The following is a 22,312-nucleotide window of genomic DNA, read 5'->3' as shown; positions in this document are numbered from 1 at the left end:
AATAAATAGTTGAATATACAGGGGTATTTTGGGAATTTTAGTAAAAAAATATTAAATCTAATTTCATTCCCTCCAATTCCTCCCAATTTCAGGGGGAATGAAAATTTGAGGTTTTAAGAGAATAGAGAGGAATGAGTGTTCCCTTCTACCAATTTCATTCCTTCCTACTTAAACTTCCAAACAAGGGAATGAACTTTCCATTCCCTCCATTAAAACTCTCAAATAAAGGAAAGGAAGGGAAGAATATTTTAAAATGATTTTTTTCATTCATTTCTATTCCATTCCATTCCCTCCTTCCAAGCGAAGCCTAAAACTCTCAAAAACATATCAAGTGGTAATATTCAACAAATCAATTTTTGAAGTTCAATTCCTACTCTCAATTAAAAGGCATAAACAATTATATAGTAAGTCTATAAATCCAAGTTATAGATACAAAGTGTACATCTCCAAATCCAAACCATAAATTAGAATTTCATAGGATAATTATAAGCCTAAAAATTCCAACAATAGGTAATCGGAAGTTAAAGAGCTATCACATTATAAATGGTCTTAAAGAACTTTAGATGAAAGCAGTTTAGTGTTGAAGACATTAAATTAATAAATAATTAGCTAAAAATCGAATAAGTAGAAAGTTAAAAAAGTAATAATTAAATTAAAAAAAATCAACTTAAAAATATTAAAACCTTATATAATAAAAAATTTATATATAGTTCATAAGGCTCTAGTTATGCAAATATTATGCTCACAATATAACACAAATATACAATGACTCTGATCAAAATAAAAAGATCTACATCGTGATCGAATGGGTTGTATGCAAGGTGTGATCCTTTTTGAAATAAAAGTGGTGCAAATTTACAAAGCACAAATTGTGCTCATGTTTTCCATAAAAAATAAATAAATAAATAAACACTTAAAAGGGAGTTTTATAACAAAAAATACTTAATCATGCTTAGGTTTTTCAATTAAATTAAAGCATGTGACAACATTTTCTATGCAATATTGATATGGTACAAAAGCTACAATAACAGAACACATCTACTTCAAGAAAATAATCTCGAATTCATGAGAGTTTCTCGAATCTACAAAGAGAGATAATTTGGAATCTACTAGAAAATATAGAGCCAAACGTTTGAATCTTATTAAATTGAGTTCTAAATTTGAATAAACTTTTACAAACTGGAGGTCAATTTAATGGCTTTGGAAAACTTGTTTGACAAGAAAATATATTCTAAAAAAAATTCTAGTTGCTACCTAGCCATAATAGGACTCTAATTTGACTTAAAACGCATTAAATGCACATAAAATCATGGACATACTAATCCTAAGACTAAATTTCTAAAAATTACATAAAAATTTAAAAATAAATAAATAAATAACAAAAGTATAATTGTAGATTTTGTCCAACATTAGATCCCATCACTTGGAAAAAACTCATCCTTGAGTTGATATTCGAGATCTAAAATCTTCCATGCCAATCAAACAAATACTTTGAATGCTTCATTTTCTATCTTCTTGCCAAACTTGAAAGTCATCAACTAAGCAACTTGAGATTCTTTTTTCTTGGTTTTCATGCAATTGGCAAAATTTACCAAATAAGAGTCAATGATTGAATCAAAACTTTCGTTTAGTACCTCCCACCAAAATAATAGGAGTTTGAGACTTGCTTTGATTTGATTTCACCGAGATCATTGACAATTTTGACTTCAATTTCTTCCTTCCTAGTCTCTACAATCTTGACTTTAATATCTTTCTCTATAATAGGATTTTCATTAATCTTCTCCACAATTTCATTTTCAAGATCTTCTTTTATAACAAGGTTTTCATTAATTTCCTTGTAAAACCTTATATTTTCTTCAACATGCAATTCCTCCCTTAATGTGGAATATGGCTCTTCAAAATAATTTACCAAATATGAACTTTTTGGCTAGTAATCTTGTTTTGTACATGACAATATTTCATCATCATTCCAAGGATAAAATTTAATAAAAATCATCTTTTTCATCCTTGGCCATGAATGAATTGTGTCTTTACCTTGTCAAATTCTATCAGACTATATGTATTCCCACCAACTTAAGGCATATCCACTAAGTTTATACAAAGCAAGTGTAACTTTTCTCTCATCAGAAGTATTCATATAGTCAAATAAATCTTCTAGATCAAGTAACCAATCAATATTTTTTTTTAAATAAAAACAACCATTAAAGGTTGCTATTTTTTTATAAGGCCTATTAAAATCTTGTTTGCCAATAGGTTGCCTGAGAGTAATGTCTCCATGATTATTATATTTAACCATATTGTTTCCATGCTCTAAAGACACTATTTAAAAAAAGATATTCGTGAGTGCTTGTTTTATGTATCATAATACTTGATGGCTGTCACGTTGATATTTGATGATTTTTGTCATTGTAATTGTTATTGTCTCGCACATTAGCCACAAGACCAGAATAAGTCAAGGTTTTGATATCAATTGATGCGGTGTAGAAGCCACAATAAGCAAAATACATCTATTTCAAAAAAAATTAATGGGGGTTCCTTGTAGAGAGCTTGGAATCCACTAGAAAAATATGAAGCAAAAGTATAAATTTGTATTAAACTAAATTCTGAATATGAAAAAATGTTTATAAACTTTGTTGATAAGAAAATATATTCTAAAATAAATCCAAATTTATGCCCTACCATAATAGGACTTTAATTTGACTAAAAAAAAAAACGTTTCTTTTGATAAGAAAGACTTAAAAAATATAAAATGCACCAAAAAACAAGAAACTACTAAACCTAAACCTAAACCTAAACCTAAAATTTATAAAAGTAAATAAAAAATAAAAAATTAGTAAATAACAAAAGTTTAATTGTAGATTTTGTCGTACAATCAAATATAAAATGTATTATTTTTCCTAATGAGTGGTTGTAGGACAACAATTATTTTTTTTTTTGCCATAACTTTGACGTGACAAACTATGAGCAGTTGTCTATCTCTTTCATATGAGTCCAACATTTTATTTTTACCACTCATAATCTGGTACATTAAAGTTGTGGCAAAAAAGAAGAACTGCTATGTCCATAATATTTTCACAATACTTTTACAATAAAACATAGGTAACTAGTTGTTATTAGCTATGATGGGCAAAAAGTAATTTAAGTTGTAAATTCAAACTAAAACCGGTAATAACTTGCCACCTATAATTTATTGTGAAAGTGTTGTAAATATGTTGTGAACCTCACACTTCGTAAAGTGGTGGGCCTTGCTTGTAGTGTTGGGCTACTTCCTACTGCACTAGGCCCAAGTTTTCTGAATAAGGGAGTTGGGACCAGTCCAACTGCAACTCAATTTGGTCCGGCTTGTACGCAAACTATGACTTGTTTGCTAGGAACATGCTTGTGGTAGGCGGAGCTGTTTCAGATAAGTTGTGGCAGACAGACATAGTAATAATAACAAAGTAAAATATCCTGGCTATTTAATAGAAAATGACCAAATAATCCCTATTCTAGAAACATAATCACAGTATTAATAATCACTTTTACAAAAAGAACAAAGGGAACAAATGGTAATATATGCGGGTTAATCAGAAGAGAAATAAGCCAGATTAAATCTAGTCTGCAGGAGCAAAACTAGAGAGGAAATAACGTTTCTTCTTAACGCGATTAATCTCCCAAGAAAGTCCTGCCGTGAAAATTAACTATCTTGAGGGAAACGGACTTGAATGGTTGATGCACAAAGGGCTCCTTTTGGTTTTGACAGAGAGCAGGATCTTGTGAGTGAGAGAGGGAATCAATCTATTGGTGCATGCCTGCCATTCTAACTCTTTATCTATTTTTTTTTTGGTTTTTCTCTTTTCTTTCTTTCCCTTACACTCGTTTCTTTCTGTTTCCTGGTATATATTTTTGAATTCCTATTCCTTTGTTATGGTTCCCGTCCTTGTTCTCTCCCCCTTTTTTGTTCACGGCAAGGGTCTCTTTTTATAGTGCCTGCCGTGACCGGATTTTACTGTTTTAGCCCTTAACCTCCTTTGTCTGGTCTGGGTGTACTTGCCGATTACCACTGGTCCGTCTGTGTGCCACCCCCCCATCATCAGACAAAGAAAGGTAGTTTGTTTGTTTGTCTCCCGTGACATCCTTTCTTACTATGGTCTGGGTTCTTTCTCTCTCCCTATCCCTCATGGCATGCATCTAGTGGTTCTAACTCCCCTTACTTCTTTTTGGTAGTATGTCATCCCAGCAGGACACTTCCCCCAAAAGAGTTTGAGCAGGAACTTCAAAAATAGATTTTTCCCCTTTCCCCACTGCCAAACCATGCCCTCTTACCTCTGACTCACAACCTCACCATGCCCTATATTGGCTGGGTACAGGCTAGTAGTGTCTGGGCCTTGCGCGTACCTCCCTTCCATGTGTGTCCAAAATCTGCCTGCTGCTCATTCGTCTGCCGTGGTCTGGAGGCTTGCCTGCATAGTCTGTCGCCCGTTTTCTTTGACCTTTTATGTGAGTTGCTTTTCAATTATCCACTCCCCTTAAGAGTTGGGCTTTATTTGATATTGAGCCTTACATTTTTTTTTGGCCCATTTCTTGATTGCCCTCATTTCCTACCATATTATTCTGTCATTCCTGCCGTAATGACTCAATCCTGCTGGGCCTCTTTAGGCCAGCCGTTTACTCTTTTCCCCAGTGGCTTGACATGACCATTGGTTCTCCTACTTATGGGCTCCTGTATCCCTTTTGTTTTTCTCTTGGACATCATTGGCCCATTTGCTTTCTTTGGGTTTTCTTGGCCCTTTTATTAACTCTGCATTCCAATGGGTTTTTACTAACTTCATTGGGCTTCCCTGGCCCAATTACCTTATTCTCATCCTTGGGGTTCATGGGCTTGTCATTAACCCCTTACTTTCTTTGTTTGCATTACTTTGGGCCTACAGTTGCCCATTCTTACTTTTCTATATCATATGTTGCCCATGGGTATGCTATTTCTCTCTTTCCGGACTCCTTTAAGCCCACTTGCCTCTTCAAGGCTCATTTGTTTATTTCATGGGCCTGTGATCTATTATTCCTGTCGTTTGGGCCTAATGGTTTTGCCATCTGTTTGCCTACCCCTTTGCTGCCCTTGTTGCTGGGCTTTCTTCTTTCTACTTGGATTATCAAAAATGACCCTCAACACACTTTCTTTGTTTGCATTACTTTGGGCCTGCAGTGACCCATTCTCACTTTTCTATATCATATGCTGCCCATGGGTATGCTATTTCTCTTTTTCCGAGCTCCTTTAAGCCCACTTGCCTCTTCAAGGCCCATTTATTTATTTTATGGGCCTGTGATCCATTATTTCTGCCGCTTGGACCTAATGGTTTTGCCATTTGTTTGCCAACCCCTTTGCTACCCTTGTTGTTGGGCTTTCTTCTTTGTACTTGGATTCTCAAAAATGACCCTCTACACACTTGTAAAAAAAAAATTGTGGTCATAAATTTTCTCATTTCCTTAAAGAACAATTAAATTATTAGTCATATAAAAACATTTAATGGGATAACATAGGATACAACACCTAAGATTTTTTATTCTGTCAAACAAAAAAAAAAAGATTTCTTATAATAAAATTTTGTCCATAATTTAATGTTTACGTGACAACCCACAACATGCTTCCTTGTAGTATTTAGATTATTATTTTTTTTTGATAGGTAGTATCAACTATTAAGAGCTCATGTGAAAATCGAGAAGGCCAAACTCGTCACAGTAGTTGCTCTATTTCCAAGAGCCTGCAAATAAATGCATGAAACATGAAATACCATTAATTCAAAATGTTAGGCAAGCGCATTTGACCGCATTTGTCAATAATAAATTTTTTTTTGTTGAGAAAAACAATAATAATTAAAAAAAAAAAAAAAACCCTTGAGCATTGTAAATTGCAAAACAGATTTTAATTTTATGCAGACCATTAATCCTTCACTAAACCCAAAATAATAAATACTCCTCCTACATTAAGATCAAAATTCCCAAGACAAAATTATGCTTTTTGAGAGTCAAAACCCAAACCAATTAAATTCACACACGACTCTTAAAAAGAAAGAGAATAAAATTAAATTCACACAAGCACAGCTTAAGACGTGGCACTAAGTTTCCTTTTTTCATCCAATCAAAACCCACAATTTAGTCACCAAATTGTAACACAAACTCTAGCTCTAACAAATATTCTCATGTTAGCTCGCAAAATCTCACACACCCATTTTCTCTCTCTCTCTCTCTCTAACACAAACTGAACGCAGACCACATTATAAGCTAAAATCCACACGCACGCACTGTCTCTCTCTCTCTCTCTCTCTCTTGTTCTGTGTGTAGAATCAAAAATGGCAGCAGTGCCAGCAGTTGCAGTGAATGGAGTGAAGGTGGGTTCAGCTTCACAGTTATACCTGGAGAGCAAGGCAGTGAAGGACACAAAGTCTTTGATCTCAGACCTTTGCCGCCAGTTCTACAATCTTGGTTGGGTGTCTGGGACAGGTGGTAGCATCACCATCAAGGTCCACGATGACTCCATCCCTAAGCCTCACCAGCTCATCGTCATGTCCCCCTCTGGTGTGTTGCTCTTCCTCAATCTTCGTTACTACTACTTTTTTGGTTTCTGGGTAATCTTCATTCTTGCTCGCCAACTTGTGTTCCGATTTTTGTTTGGTTTTCTGGGATTGTGTTGTTCGAGCTAATTGCACACTTGGGTTCTTCTGGATTGTTCATGCTCATCTGGGAATAATGTGTAATTCTGCTTGTGTTCCAATTTTTTATTGGTTTACTTTTCTGGGATTGTGATGTTCAAGCTAATTACACACTTGGTGTTCTTCTAAACCATTTGGTTTCTGGGTATAGATTATCCATGCTCATCTGGTAATGATGTGTAATTCAAGTTTTCAACTTGTTCTTTTGGTTGTTTCATTTCTGGGTGTTGGTAATTTATGATTAGTCTGGGAATTTGTTTTTTCAAGCTCAAATGTGTATTTGTGCTCTTCTATGCTGTTTGATTTCTGGGTATTTGTTATTTGTGCGCAGTTTTGTTTTGTGCATCCTTCCATGCTGGTTGATTCCTTGGCCAATTATCTATGTTGTGGATTCCTCTGTTATTTGAGCACTGGGGATATGAATTGAGGTTAACTGTGTGTGCTGTGTATTCTCATGAGTATTTTAATATTTGAGTATTGATCATATGAGCTCAATAATCTGGGTGTTTTGTACTTATCAATATAAATAAATAAATAATTTGGGTGTTTTGTAATGTCTGTAGGTGTTCAGAAGGAGAGAATGGTGCCAGAGGATATGTATGTATTATCTCCAGAAGGGTCTTTCTTGTGGGAGCCCTCTCCTAAACCATATCCACATAAGCCTCCTAAATGCTCTGATTGTGGTCCTCTTTTCTTGAAGGTATCAATGATCTGTGCTTCTTAAATAATTAATATCAGCTAACTGTGAGATTCTTTTTGTTTGGATATTGCTTGATCAATCCGGAGATCAAGCTACTCTGAATTCTATATGAATCCAGATTGGGTTATGTGTTGTGTAGTTTTCTGTATTAAAGTTGAGCTCATGTATATTTGTAGACATATTTATGATAAGAACAAGAGCTTGAAACTAAAAAGTAAAAGTGAGCGAGATGCGAGGGAAAAACTTTTGTTCAACATTTTCAGATGAGATTTTTTCCATTACTATATTCTGTTTTAGTTTGAGGTACTAACTTTGTTAATGCAAATGAAGCATGTTGCTTTTGAATCTTGACTTCTACAGCTTTTATTGCGGATATTTGACATTTTTAGTTAACCATGTTTGTTGCATGATCCTGGAGTTGTAAAGTGTTTTCTGGAGACTGGTCCTTGACAATCCTGTAATAAGAAGTTTTCATCAACTTTAGTTGTGCATTTGAAAGCATGTTACATCAATTATAGATGCCTCACCTAACTGTTGTGATTAATGCTGTAGTCTATGTCTCTCTTCTTTCAAATACTTTTGGGAATGAAGATATGGTTATGAATTTTAATTGGAATGATCATTAATCATTAGATCTTTGTTAGGGCAACTTCCGTTTTCTTTTATTTTTATTTTTAAATTTCCCTGTTTTGATCTTGTGTTTTTCTTTAATAAAGTCACAATTGATGCCTAGATGACCCTTTTTTTTTTCTGCAGGCATATGACATGTGTAATGCTGGGGCTGTTATCCACAGTCATGGAATCGAATCTTGTCTTGTAACAATGCTAAATCCATTATCAAAAGAATTTCGAGTAAGTTTTTGATTATTGGTGTGTTTAAGCAGTAATAAATTTTATCTATTTGATAATGTTTTAAAGTGGTTAGCCTTTCTACAGCTAGTTTTACCCACGGCTTTTTTCCACCCTTTATTTCTTTCTTTGACTTGGTCATGCTTGTTGGCAAATTTGCAGATCACTCACATGGAAATGATAAAGGGAATCAAAGGGCATGGTTATTATGATGAACTTGTGGTCCCCATAATAGAGAACACTGCTTATGAATTTGAGCTGACAGAATCTCTTGCTAAAGCTGTATGTTTTGTTATGCATTTCATTCTGCATGATGATTCGATTGCCTTATAATATCAATTTGTGGATGGCACATTGTGCCTTTTTTTTTCCTGGTGCTTTTTGAGGAACAAAAAATGATTAATATTACTACGGAGTACAACCTTTTAATACAAGCTTGTAAGTACATAAGTTCATATATTAGAAAACTATGTACATATTTTCCTCTATAACTTAATTTCATTATCTTTCTTGATGGATGCTTACTCTGGCAACCTTCTGAACTGTTATGATGGAAATTTCTCTATAATGTTTTAGACTAATTAAAAATGCCTTCACATACTGTAGATTGAAGCCTACCCAAAAACAACAGCTGTTCTTGTTCGTAACCATGGCATATATATATGGGGAGACTCTTGGATCAGCGCAAAAACTCAGGTTTGTGTTACCTTTGTAAGATGTGAACCAAATTGGTTCAATGCATCTTGTAAATATAAATTGTTGGTGACAAATCATGGCATTTTCATGGGTGCTTTTGGAAACTAGTATGATCCCCAACTCTACTGGTATCTTTCTATTAAATGTTAGTATTTTGCTTCCTGAACCATATAGACTTGCTTTTGAGTCATGGAGTAGCAGTGAGTTGTTCACAGTCATTTGACTGATACAATAATTATTATCGTCTTTAAATACCTTATATGTGTTGATCCATTCATTTGGGATTTTTGTAATCTTGGCAATGTTATTGTTTCTTGTTGAAAGTTGTTAGCTTGTTTCTCTTTGTGCTTTGAGTTTCTGCCTTCATGTTTTCCTGCAATTCTTTTTTAGCATATGTATAGCCTTTGTTCTGACTATAGCTCAGTCAGCTCTTTCAACCTATACAATTTGTGAAAGTACCTATGGAAGTAAAATTTTTTGTCCGGACAACAACTTTGGGGAAAATTCTCGTAGCAGTTATTCTTATAAAATAGTAGATTACTATTGTGGATTGGTGTTGTAAATGCTCATTACTCTATGAAGTAGCACACGGCCATAACGGTGCTAACAAAATGTGGATTTAAGGTGTTTAGGACACTTTCATGTGTGTTTTCTCCTGCCCCATGGCAAAGAGATTTTCTTTAAGTTGAGGCCACCTTAACTTCTTGGAGTCTTGGGATTATGACACTAAGGAGAGGTTTAAGTTGAAAGAAACTTTCCTTTATGCATGATAAAATGTCAATCAAATTGGATATGGGTATTACAACTTAGTGGGTGATTGTTGTATATAAGCATACACAAGTGTATTTTGCAATATGTAGATGATCTTAAATTGGAAGGAAAATAATTAATAAAAAAGAAATTAGAAAAAAAAGTTTTAGGCCAACTCAAGCAAGGCCATAGTTTAATGCAAGTGTGATCGGGAAACCGAGTACACAGATCGGCAAACAGAATAGTGCTATCAGGACTTCAGTGAGCCTGCTTGAGTGAGGAATAGGTGAAGGTACAGTCAGGTAAGAGCGAGCTTGGGCAGGGGCTCACTTTATGGTCACTTAAAGTCCACTTAAGCAAGAACATGAAGCTTGCTTGAGTGAGGTCAGTCTCGCTCAAGCAAGAAAATTACAGAATGTCCTGTTTCTGCAGAAAAATGAGGGTAATGAGACTTTGTCAGTCTTTAACAACTAGTAACAGACAAGAAACGTTTTGGAGGGCTTGTATCAACCAAAGTGACTATTCATTAGTTCCTTTTTGAAGGAAACCCTATATTGTTTTTCATATGGGTTCCATATTCAGGTTTTTTTTTTTTTTTTTTTTTTTTTAATAAATAATTTTTTTACACACCATTAGAGAAAAAGTCACATAATTCTCCAAATTTTTTACTTGAAGAATTCTGGCTTAGTTGTATCGTGGAAACAAATTTGTCTGTGACCTATTAGCAAATTCTTTGAGCGGGGGTTATCTTTTTCTTAAAGACAGTGGTTCATTTGTGCCTCTAAGCCATACAATTTTTTTTTTTTTGTTCTTTAGTGCCTTTTCAAAGGCAACCCTACATTGTTTTTTAATATGAGTTCCATATTCAATTTTTTAAAATGATTTTTACACCATTAGATAAAAATTCACATAATTCTCCAAGTTTTTTACTTGAAGAATTCTACCTTATTATATCCTGGAGACAAATTTGTCTGCGACCCGTTAGCAAACTGTTTTAGTGGGGGTGATTTTTTTTTTTTTTGGTTTAAAGACAGTGGTTCATTCATGTCTCTAAGCCATACAATTTTTTTCGTTCTTTTCATTGTTTTTACCCCATAATCCCCAACAAAACCAGTATGTATATGTGTGTAACCACATAAACCCAGCTGTATGTGTGTAACAATGCCTAAGAACAATTTGCTCCACGTCATATTTTTTCTATATGGTTGACTTCCTTTAATGAAACGATGTTCCTATAAGAAAGATGGAGCAATTTATGGGTCTCAGAGATTATTCTATTACTTACTCTTCAATTGGTGTCTTTCCTTTCAGGCTGAATGTTATCACTATCTTTTTGATGCTGCCATCAAGCTTCACCAAGTGGGTCTGGACTGCTCTACTCCAGACCATGGCCCCATCCGAAATGTTAAAGGAGTTTTGGGATGTGGTGGTCATATAAGCACGTCTGTGAAGGCAGGGGCAGATTCATATCATGAAATTGAGCCATTGAGAGTAAGTTTATGAAAATGTTCTCCCTTTTATTGAAAAATCTTGGGATTCTAGACCCATTATTGATATTATTTACCGTTAGGTTTCTGTTCGACTTTTTAAAGTTATCATGCTTTATAGAATCAAAATGATTCTTTTATTTGGGTTGCAGCGTTGCATTGTTCTTGACATTGAAGGGACTACTACTCCCATCTCATTTGTTACTGAGGTTCTCTTTCCATATGCGCGTGGGAATGTAGGGAAGCATCTATCTGCAACATATGACACTGCAGAAACTCAAGATGATATTAAGTTGTTGCGCTCCCAAGTAAGAATTTTGTTCAGGCGTTTTGATTTGATAATGGTGCTTGTGGAATATTATGCCCGTTTGTGTGAGGTTTAGATATTTTACTGGGGGTACTAATGACATCAAAATATTGATTGCTTGATTAATAAGTATATTACAATATATGGTTGGTAAGAAGCATTAAAAATAAGAAAAGGATTCTGACCTTTTCTAATGTCACTCATCTTTATTATCCTTGTTACTGTCAAAAGATGGTCAGAGTTTATGTAACTTAAAAAATTTTCTTATATCTTCCTCACGGGCAGCAATGTCAATTAGGACCATTAGGCAGGGATTAGGCCTGCCCTAGCCCATGTGGGGTGAGGATTACTCAAAAACTGGTGACAGCGGGATTGATTTCATCCCTTGTGAACGGGGGAGGTGGGGGGGAGTTGGTGGGTAGTGATAGGGAGAGGTCTTGGACGTTGAATATTCTATATTTATTATATAAGTAACTTAAAAAAAAATATTATTATAAAAGTACCCTGATAGTTTGGTTGTCATGTGAAGTTCACATTTGCTGTCACTTTCATTTCAGCCCATATCTTGCAGTTAAAGAAGTCTGAATTGACTGCTCGAAAATTTATTTGTGAACTATAAAATTATTTTTCATTCTTAATGCAGGTTCAAGATGACCTGAAACAAGGTGTTGTGGGTGCTGTGCCCATTCCCTCTGATGATGCAGGGAAGGAGGATGTGATTGCTGCTTTGGTTGCTAATGTGGAAGCAATGATAAGAGCTGATAGGAAGATCACTGCCTTGAAACAATTACAAGTAAGCAAAACTGGATTGAAGATATATGATTGCTTATGGATCCTATCTTTTGGTTGTAGCTGACTTGTATATATGCAGGGTCATATATGGCAAACTGGATTTGAGAATAATGAATTGGAGGGAGTAGTTTTTGAGGATGTACCAGAAGCTTTGGAGAAGTGGCATGCTTTAGGCACAAAGGTCTTCTTCCCTTTCATGTCTTTGAATTTAGGATTTCTGTTTTTTTGTCATCTCAAATTCTGTGTGTGCTTCAGTGTTTTCTTTGTAGCAATTGTACAGAATCTTGTCATATTTATGTCTACTTGAATTCCCACCAGTACACATGCACTTGTGATACAAACATGTGAGAGAGAACCCATAAATGCAAGTTTTCTAGCTTTTTATGGAGTATATAATTTGACTTCCATTGTTTTATAAATATGACCACTCAACTGGATGTCTGTTAAAACTAAGAACGCTTTGAAAAGGAATCGACTGCAGCTATTCCAATTATCCCATTTTTGGTGTGATTACTTCTCCTTGGAGAGGGAAAGGCGTTTTTAGAAGCCTCCCAGAGATGTGTCTTATGTCTTGACTCTGAAATCTGAATACAAATTCAAAGCGTGTTACCCAGTCAAAATTATGACTCCTTTTCTTTTAGTTAGCCCCTTTTTGTCGGATCTAATACTTTGTCTTCATTTATTAAATGTCAATACTTTAGATGTAATACCTTCATTTATTTGATGTTAAGAAGACATACATTTTCTTTGAAAGTTTATTTAGTTCTATCTTGTGCAACAGGTGTATATATACTCTAGTGGTAGCAGGTTGGCACAAAGGCTTATATTTGGAAATACAAACTATGGGGATCTAAGGAAATATCTGTCTGGATTTTTTGACACCACAGTGGGGTAAGTTGTATAAGTTCCATAATGCTTCTCTGCTTTTAGTACTCACAAGGGTACCAAGTTTGACTCCTCTCTCTCTCTCTCTCTCTCTCTCTCACAGGAATAAAAGAGAAGCGCGGAGTTATGTTGAAATCTCAGAATCTCTTGGAGTTGATAAGCCATCAGAAATTTTATTTGTGACGGATGTTTATCAAGAAGCTGTAGCTGCAAAGGCAGCAGGTAATTTGTGTTCATATTCTTATTGGGATTCTGAACATCCTGTTGGAATTGGGGAACCTGTCAAATAGGTCGGTTCTATTTGTGTCTTCATAACTGGACTGATTGAACTTTATCTTAGCTTAGCAAATTTAGTACACAGTTGACAGTTCTACCCCCAAGTTAGAATGGGAATGCGATACTTATTTCTTCTTATTATTATTAAATTGTATTTGACGCTAATCCATGTTATAGGTTTGGAGGTGATAATTTCTATCCGGCCGGGAAATGCACCCCTTCCAGACAATCATGGGTTCAAGACAATCAAATCGTTCTTGGAAATCTGAAAGCTTAGATGTTCTTCTGTAATCATGTGAAATGTGACAATTATCATGAATAAATATATAATTTACAATCTCGTTTTGAAAACAATGTGGTTTGTGCTCTGCTTCTGTCCTCCCTTGGTCTGTGCTAATTAATGCTTTGCCTGAAATTCTTTTAAATCAAGATTTTTGCTTTTTTCCTCTATCACTTGCACGTACTCTTCCGAAAAGTCTTTTGCGTGGAAATATGAATAATTTTAGTACCATGCGTTGTGTCAATTATCCTATGTGGTAGATTGTGAGTGGTAGAGAAAAAATGATAGGTTCATGTGATAGTGAGAAAAAGTCAATCATAGTTTGTCACATAAAACAATTGTGGTAAAATGTGTGGCACTAGAATTATTTTGTAAATATTGCGTTTGGGACATCCTACATCTTTATTGTCTCGAAGTTCTAACCATTGATAAATTGTGCCCCTATGAAGTAATGACAGATAGTCCCCTAGACCAATAATCTGTCTTCCTTAAAGAAATCTACATATCAAAACACACTTGTAGAGGGGGGAATTTAGAACTAATCACAGATTGTGTTCTTATGTGATCGATCTTAGACCATTGAAAAATTTGAACTCGTCACAGATTGTCCTCTTATACTATAAGGTCCATTTAGAATGTGAAATTTAAAAATCAAACTTTTGGATTGCATGTTTTTATTATATTCTCTATGCTTGCAAATTTTATGAAGATCAAAGATCAATAGCTATGTTATCAATCAAATATTTAAATTTCAAATTTTTTGGGTCTAAAATTATGTACAAAAAATAAGTTTATTAATTGAATAGTAAATAACATTTGATTTGAATGAAATTTGACATGTGTGTTAACAGCATAAAGAACATACAATCTAACAGATAAATTTTCAAAATTCACATTCAATAAAAAGATATAGGAGAAGTTTAAAGAATTTCTTTCGAGAAGCCTTATCTGTGTTAGGGCAAACAGGAACTTGTCAAGTAAAAAGATGATGTCATATGTCTCTTGGAGAAAAAGAAATAAAATCCATTCAATAAAATTATGACAGGTTATATTTAACATTATCATTGATCGTTAAACCCCTATGAGAGTCCTAGAAATAGATGCGAGCCTTATTAAGAATGCTCTTTGAAGTATTGAAGTTTTGTTAAAATCAAGCCCTAAGCATGCAAGGAATTTTTTTTGAACTCAAGCCTTAATGTTCTAAAGAACTTTTTACACTAAAAATTTTCGAATCCGAAGAATGTTTAAAAACACAGGAATCATGAAGAACAAAGAATCCTTAAATCCAATCAATTTAAGAATACGGTATTATTGCCCTTATTATATCGAACTAATCGAAGGAAGCGAGATAGGTTTTTGCATTTGAGTAAAAATCAAGCAGTCACAACCGTTGATGACACATTTTGCACATCTTTGGGCCTATGAAAATACTTTTATCTTTTTTATTAAAAAAAAAAAAAGACAAAGCGCTAGACGGGCCCAGAAAGTCCAACACAAGAAGGTCCTCGACTAGGCCTAAATCCAAGCTACCTAATTCTCCTTTACCGTGTGGATCAAGCCCACGCATGAAAAATGGACCATCCAACAAGGAAAAATTTGGAAAAGTAGATTGCTCTTTCAATTGGGCTTGGAACACCAATGAGACCTTTGAGCCCTTAATGTGCGCAACGTGTAATGCAAAAGAATTCCTATATCTGTTAAATAAATATCCATAGCCAATACAAAGCCAGTTTATTACATAAATGAGAATCAATCACCATTGCTTGCTCTCCAAGTAGCATTTCCCTTTAGAAGAAAAGTCAGATCAACCAATCTTTTTAAGAGAATTACTAATCATTCCTAATTGTTGCTAATGTCCAGCAAATATATCAAATTTTCTTCATTGGGTCCGTTTAGATACCGCTTATTTTGCTGAAAACTAAAAACAATAAAAAAAAATAATAAAAAGTTATTGTTCATACGTTTGGCACTGTTCATAAGCCTAAAATCACTGTTCATGGACAATGAATAGTGCCAGACGCGTGTCCAGAAAGAAAAAAAAAAAAAACAAAACGCAGGAAACGCACAACAGAAAACGCAATACCCAAATGCCACCTAAGTAGAAAGAAAACACCTCTTTACGAGTGATTGAGAGCAAAAACAAGACTGTCTCTTTCTTTCTTCATTACAACTACTCTTAATTATCCTTTCCTTCAAAGTTAAAAATGTGATTTTTCACAAGTTATGTAAGCTGGTTGCAAGGTCTTTCCTCCCTTTAAAAGGTGTGCCAAGTGTCGTCCAAACTCAAGAAACACCACTAGCCTTCTTCATCATCAGTCTTCGAACTAAAGTCAGCAAAGAAGCCCACTCAAATTTAGATACACGGTACATCAGCAAAAGACCCCCAAACAATAACCATGATGAGTGTTTTTTAACTAATTAGCAACTTGTAGTTGCATATGACGATTGAAAGTTATTTAGTAGTATGTTTTTGTTAAGCACTTTCCTAGCAATAGGAATAGCTTCTTTTTTTTCCTAAATTTTATATAGTTATTTATAAAAAACACATACACAAGAAAAAGTGAATGAAGGTAGCAATAGGAATAACTTAAGATCAATTAATATAATGACTGTGTTGAGAAATGAGAGCAATAGTTATCTCACGTATTGGAGTTGTGCGAGAGAAAATGCATGTATCCAACACACAAGATACATTCTCAATTAAGTGAGCATACTATCACCAATTGTCTTATAGCTGTGGGTTCTTATTTTTGACAGTACCCAGACCTAGGTAGAAACAAGGATCCTGAGCCTTATACTTGTGATTTGGTGGATTGGGCTTGGTTTATTATAGCCGTGTTGGGCTGATTACGAACCAAGTTGTGCACAAAACATAATTCCTACAACACATACACATTTATACATACAAAATATATATGTATTGTATAGTAAGGAAACAGTAAAGGAATAATAAAAAGGTAAATAAGACGCAGGGATCCTCAAAATGATAAATAATATTTCATTATTTTCTTGAGTTTTAGTACATTGGGTCCTTTCTCCACTGTGATATGTCACAAGGTCCAAATAAATTCAAAAGTCACAAACTTAGATAACTCTTTGTAGGCTTTTAAGACTTGTGAGGTTTGAATCTCTTTAAATCCAAATATATCCTTTAGTGCCTGTCTCAGGATCCCTCACAGTGTTTTCTATCTTTTCTCATTTTTTGAATTCTAAAGAAGTTTTTCAAAGGATCTTTTTGCTCTGATTCTATATTGCTAACTGGTTTTTGTTGATGGCTTCACCCCCTTTTATAATACCATCTTAAGGTTTTTGGGGTATCACTGATTCCCTCCATTTGCTGCCCTGGGTACCAGAACCAATGTTGTGTTAGCAACATTGGTGGCTGGTTCCTTTCTTATTTTCTCACTATTTTCTCATTTTGAGGTTTCCCCCCAAAAAGTCCCCAACTGACCTTCCTCTTTTGGGAAGTCCTAAGAGTTGATTTTCAATCTTCTTTTCCCAAAGCTTCTATATGCTCCTTTTCAGACCCACATTTTGGTTGCTTCACCTTTTGTTATTTTCTCTAAATAGGCAGATTCCTCCTTGTCAGGCTAAAAGATCCCTAGCCACCTTCCTTTATGGTCCACCTTCCTGCGTTCCTCAAGGTAAGTCATCAACCTTTTTCTAAACCATGGGCGGCTAATGGGACATGCCTATCTTCGTTTCTTGTGTCCACGAGCATGCTCCCTTGAGCTGTCCCAATCCCAACTGATCCTTTTTTGCATTTCCCGATGATTCCAGCTTTCTAGGAGTCCCAAGGTATCCTGGTCTAGCCCCTTTCCACGCTCCCCAGGAATTTTTCCTCACAAAAGCTGGGCTGAGCTTTCTTTTTCATTTTTTTTTTCTAAGGCCCAAAGCTTGCCCATTCATGGGTTTGGGCCTTCTCTTGCTTATTTTAAGTGGACCTTGCCTTTCTTTGAGGGCCCCATTTGGTTTTAGATTTCAATATTTGTGATGTTTTGGGCCTTAACATAATACTTGTGATATTTTGAACCTCAACATTTAGCCCTCCAAGCTTGTGGGTTGCCTACAGCCCACGCGTGAGCAAACAAGATTTTGGCCTCCCTAAGGCTCTGTAGTTGGTACTTTTATTTCCTTCGAGGTCATTTTTCCTTCTTATTCTAGGATCTTGGCCCTTCACGTTGTCCTCTGGTTTCTTGATTCCACGTATCCCACTTCTTTTGTAACTTCCCCTATTTTCAAGGAATGTGGTAGTTAAGGATTAAGTGTCTGGGTAAATTGCTTCCTCCTCCTTTTACATTTCCCATAACTCTCATTAATAACTGACAAATAACCTTCCTATAAAATTGAATTTTGGCAACTGGCGCGTTTTTCTATGTTTCATCCTCTTTAATTTTTCTTCACGCCATTATTGTCATCACCTCAATCCTTTCCTCCAAGCACCTTTTCACTTTTTCAAAGAATCTTTCCCAGTACACTCTTTCCCCTTTGCTTCCTCCTTCCGTTGTCTTTTTCTGCTTCAAACCCCCTTTTTTTTTTACTACATTGTTCTTTCATGGCTTCCTCATCTTCTTCACAAAAAAGGAAGGAGCGTTCACCTACTCCTTCTGAAGGTGAGGGCTCCTCAGCAGGGTCAGCATAAGGTGAGGTGCAGGAAGTCTCAAATCGCCTAACCTTTCCCTTACGAGACCCTTGGTATACTCCCAGTTTGTTCTTCCCTTAGGTTACTCACGGTGATGCTCCTCCTTCTCCACATGCTTGGGTGCTTTCTTGTCAGCCCGAGTTTGCCAGTTCTACCCAAGTTCCAGACCTAAGGGAAATACTGAACCTTCAAATCAGGCAAGGATATCATGAGGCGGTTCCCATTTTCTTTGATTTCATTCCAAGGAAGATCATTGGTTGGTCTAATTGGGTGGACGAGGAGCTATCTGATGGGGGCTTTGTTAATTTCTTGGAGTGTGCTGGGATCCCGAAGTTAGTGGAAATTTCCAGGAACTTAGAAGGCTTTAGGGATGCCAAAGGTTTGAGACATCTGGTGCGCCGTTAGTCTCTCTCTCTTCATACATTTTTCTTTTCTGTTGGTGAACTCACCATTACTCTGGAGGACGTGGTTAATAATTTCCTCCTCCTTGTGTTTGGTGATGAGAATCCTTTCGACATCTAGCTCTCCACTGAGGATCTCAAGGTTGAGGAGCAACTCTTCAAGCATTTTGGTGGGCGTACCGCTTCTTCTGGAGGTAAACCAGCCATGATGGGTAAATGGGTAGCGACCCTTTCTTAAGAAAATTACAAAATTGTTAAGCAAGCTAGGTTCCTAGCATTGTGGCTGAGCAAATTTATCTTTAATGAATTTCCTGGCTATGGAATCAAGTCTACATTCTTCCCTTTAGCTATCAAGTTGGCCCAAGGTACCAGGTATCCTCTGGCTCCCATGTTTTTAGGTCATGTTTATTCCCAGTTGGACTTGCTACATGGTGATGAAATTGAAGGTAATTCTTGCTATGCCATAACTTTGTCTTTGCACTGTGCCATTCTCCAAGTGTTTGTGTGGGATCGTTCCTCTGTCACTTTGGCGAAGTGTAGGAATCTAAAGTACGTGAAGGATAAGTTCTAAGGATCCTCAGATGTCATCAAGGGCTTATGTGGCAATTCTACTCATGGCCACCCTATCATTTTTCATTGGTCTAACCTGAATGGTGTTAATGTCAATCTTATGGAGTTGTTTGACCAGAGAGGGCATTTGAGTTGGCGTTCCCCTCGGGAGTTTAGTCCTAGATTTGCTTGTGATTCTGTCTTGTCTTCCTTCTTAAACTCTTCAGGGCACACTTTTGATCTACGCCGAGGAGATAAAAGCAGCTTGGCGTACTTGGCTTGCACTAGCCCTTCATGGCTTCTAGTTCCTTTAATGAGTGGCCCAAGTACACTAATTATTCTGTGCATCGGGTGCTTAGGCAATTCGGCTTCGATCAGGATATCTTGTCGGTGTTTAAAAAGGTGGTGTCTTCTCTCCCATCTCTAGATCCATTCCTTAGGCTTTAAGCCTTTTCTTATTGGTCATTAAAGAGCCCCCAGGTTGTGCCAAATTCGTAACGGGCAGTCTTTGCTTTGAGTGGCTTTACTGGTTATTGGAGGACGATTTAGAAGTCCTTTTTAGACTTTGTTGGTTCAGGTACAGTTGGAAGGGTCCCTGACCCTGATCTCTTCTTTGCTCCCTTTTACAACAAGCGTTTAGCTCTTCTTACCGCTAGTGTTGTGTCTGCTGCAATAAGCAACAAAATTGGTTTTTTGGAGTGGCATGCTGCTAGAGGTGGCTGGGTATCCTATGCCAATGATTTCCCTGCTTCTTGGCTAGGGTGTGACCTGATTGGACTCTTTCTCCAGTGTGCCTATTAAAAAAATGGTAACTGAGGAAATTGGTGTTGCAACTCCTATGGGTAAAGGTAAGGAGAAAAAAGATAAAAAAGGAAACTAGCAAGGAATCTAAAGTTGAGGAGAGTGCTGAGGTTACTGAGTCTGACCAAGGTACCAAAAGGAGAAAGACTGCTTCAGCTTGCAAGCAGCTTACTATTTCTAAGGACCTTGGGGAAGTGGACCCTTCTGCTATTGGAAAGGAGGTTAGCCATCCTCCCATCCCAAAGATCAAAGTGAAGACTAAGGTAAGGTCTTCTATCCTTCAGATCCCTATGGGTTTCCTTAAAGAAACTTCTTTTGTAGCTGTTACTTCTTCAGCCCAAGGTTTTTCGGGGTCCCTTGCCATCATTCTTCAATCTCCCTAGGGACTTTCTGGGCATACTCATAGTAAGCAGAAGACTGCTGAAGGACCTGTAGAGAGAGAGAGAGAGAGAGAGAGAGAGAGAGAGAGAGAGAGAGAGAGAGAGAGAGAGAGAGAGAAGGGCAGGGCCTCATTCCTTCTTCTCTCATCCTTTCTTCCTTAGTTGTTCGTTGCTTTCTTATCTTATTTCATGGTTTGTTGCTTTGCTGTGTTTCTCTTTCTCTTTTCTTTTATTAATGAGTGGTTTATGTTTTTGTAGTCTAAATGCAAATCCGACCCCAAGGGAGCAAAAAGCTATTCCTCTAGTGATGATGTGGTATGATACTTTCCATCCCTCTTTACTTCTTTCTCTACTTGTTTTTCCTTTTGGGCTTGTCCATTCCTGCTTTTGAGTTGCCAATTGACACCCCTTTCTTTCCTTTCTTCTACAGGTGGAGGTGCCTCCCCCTGTAACTGGTGGTACCTCGCTAGAGGGAGTGGTGGTAACTCAGCCCCCAACTATTTCTGGGGTGAAGGAGGGACTCCCTAGTGGTGAAGTGTCTGGGGAAGCCAAGTAGGTAGTCAAGGATGCCGAGTCTGTGCAAGCTCCTATCTCTTTAGTTGTTCAAGATCCTGAAGCTACTCAAACCCATTGTCCCTAAAGATCCCAAGTTTGGGCAAACCCTTAGCCCAGCTGAAATTGTGATTACTAAGCAAACTGTTGAACTTGAGGTAGCTAAGGAATCCTTTGGGGCCACAACTTCAACTACAAGAACAGGTCGGCCTTATCTTGTCCTTCATTATTTTCTAAATATATTAGCATCTGCATTATTCATCTTCTCTGTTTCCTTCCTTTTTAAAGACACTGCTTCCTTTTTCTCAAGCTAAACCAGTACCTAGATTGCCCTTGAAGTTGATCCCACCTTAGAGACAAAGGCCTTTGAAGGTGTGCATTTTTTTTTTTTTTTTGCTTCAATCATGAGTCAATCCTCTATACCCCTCCCCTTCTTTAGCAATTTTGCTAAAATTTCCTCTCCTTTCTTTCAATGTGCAATGTGTTCTTCTACAGAGTTCCTTGAAAAGTCAGAAGGGCAAGAAGGCGAACCCCCCATGATAGTCGAGGTAGTGACTCAGATTCAGGAGGAAGTTTCACCACGAGAGACTGGTACTTGCTCTTTACCCTTTCCTTTTTCTCTCCTTCCTCTTTCCTACGCCTTTTCCTGCTTCATGACCTCATTGATTTTGCAGATGTTAATATGGGCACCAAGGAATCCAAGCTTGTGACTACTGAGGAAGCCAAAAGACCTCTCCCCGCTGCCCAGATTGTTGAGGCTCAGCCAGGGATCTCCCAGACCACCCCAAGGCCTGAGGGTCTTTCACTTTCTGAGGAAAAAGATGCAACGATAGAGGAAGCCCCAGAGATGGCTGTGCAGATCCCAACTCAGGGCTTCCTGCCTTTTGACTCCCTAGAGTTCAATAGCCATCCTACAAGTCATTTTCATCGCTTTGGGCCACCCTTCGTCAACTTCTTACGATTCTCTGTGCCTATTGAAGGCTTACCGCTCTTGGAGGGATTGCTTAAAGTCCACGGGGACTTCACTAGTGGGTTCAAGGGAGGTGTGTTCTTGGGGAATATTTTGATGGAGCTCCTCTGTGCTGTGCTGGTTTCCCTGAAGGATATGTCTCTTGATTCCTTATCTGAAGGGAGACTCTTAGAGTGGAGAGGGGTGGTGCAGGACCTCATGGAGGCAAGACTCAACCTGTCTTTTTTGTTGGAGTACCTTCAGTCTTTGGCTCATGCACTTTTTCAAAGGAAGGTCTCTAGGGACCTTGATGTTGAGATTGCTACTACT

At 36.8% G+C, this 22,312-nt stretch overlaps 1 protein-coding gene across 1 annotated transcript; it reads left to right on the top strand.

Moving 5' to 3' along the window:
* The first annotated feature begins 6,179 nt into the window (after nucleotides 1-6,179).
* Nucleotides 6,180-13,875, top strand: LOC126695034 (probable bifunctional methylthioribulose-1-phosphate dehydratase/enolase-phosphatase E1). Its single transcript, XM_050391642.1, has 12 exons — nucleotides 6,180-6,552; nucleotides 7,250-7,386; nucleotides 8,143-8,238; nucleotides 8,398-8,517; nucleotides 8,842-8,931; nucleotides 10,993-11,172; nucleotides 11,321-11,476; nucleotides 12,119-12,268; nucleotides 12,347-12,448; nucleotides 13,049-13,158; nucleotides 13,256-13,374; nucleotides 13,606-13,875. Exons 1-12 carry the CDS (start codon nucleotides 6,327-6,329, stop codon nucleotides 13,695-13,697), a joined length of 1,578 nt encoding a protein of 525 aa, XP_050247599.1. The 5' UTR covers nucleotides 6,180-6,326; the 3' UTR covers nucleotides 13,698-13,875.
* Nucleotides 13,876-22,312: the final 8,437 nt, after the last annotated feature.

The sequence above is a fragment of the Quercus robur genome, chromosome 8, assembly GCF_932294415.1.
Source record: "Quercus robur chromosome 8, dhQueRobu3.1, whole genome shotgun sequence".
In the NCBI taxonomy this organism is placed as follows: domain Eukaryota; kingdom Viridiplantae; phylum Streptophyta; class Magnoliopsida; order Fagales; family Fagaceae; genus Quercus; species Quercus robur.
This window is presented reverse-complemented; position numbering and strand designations above follow the sequence as displayed.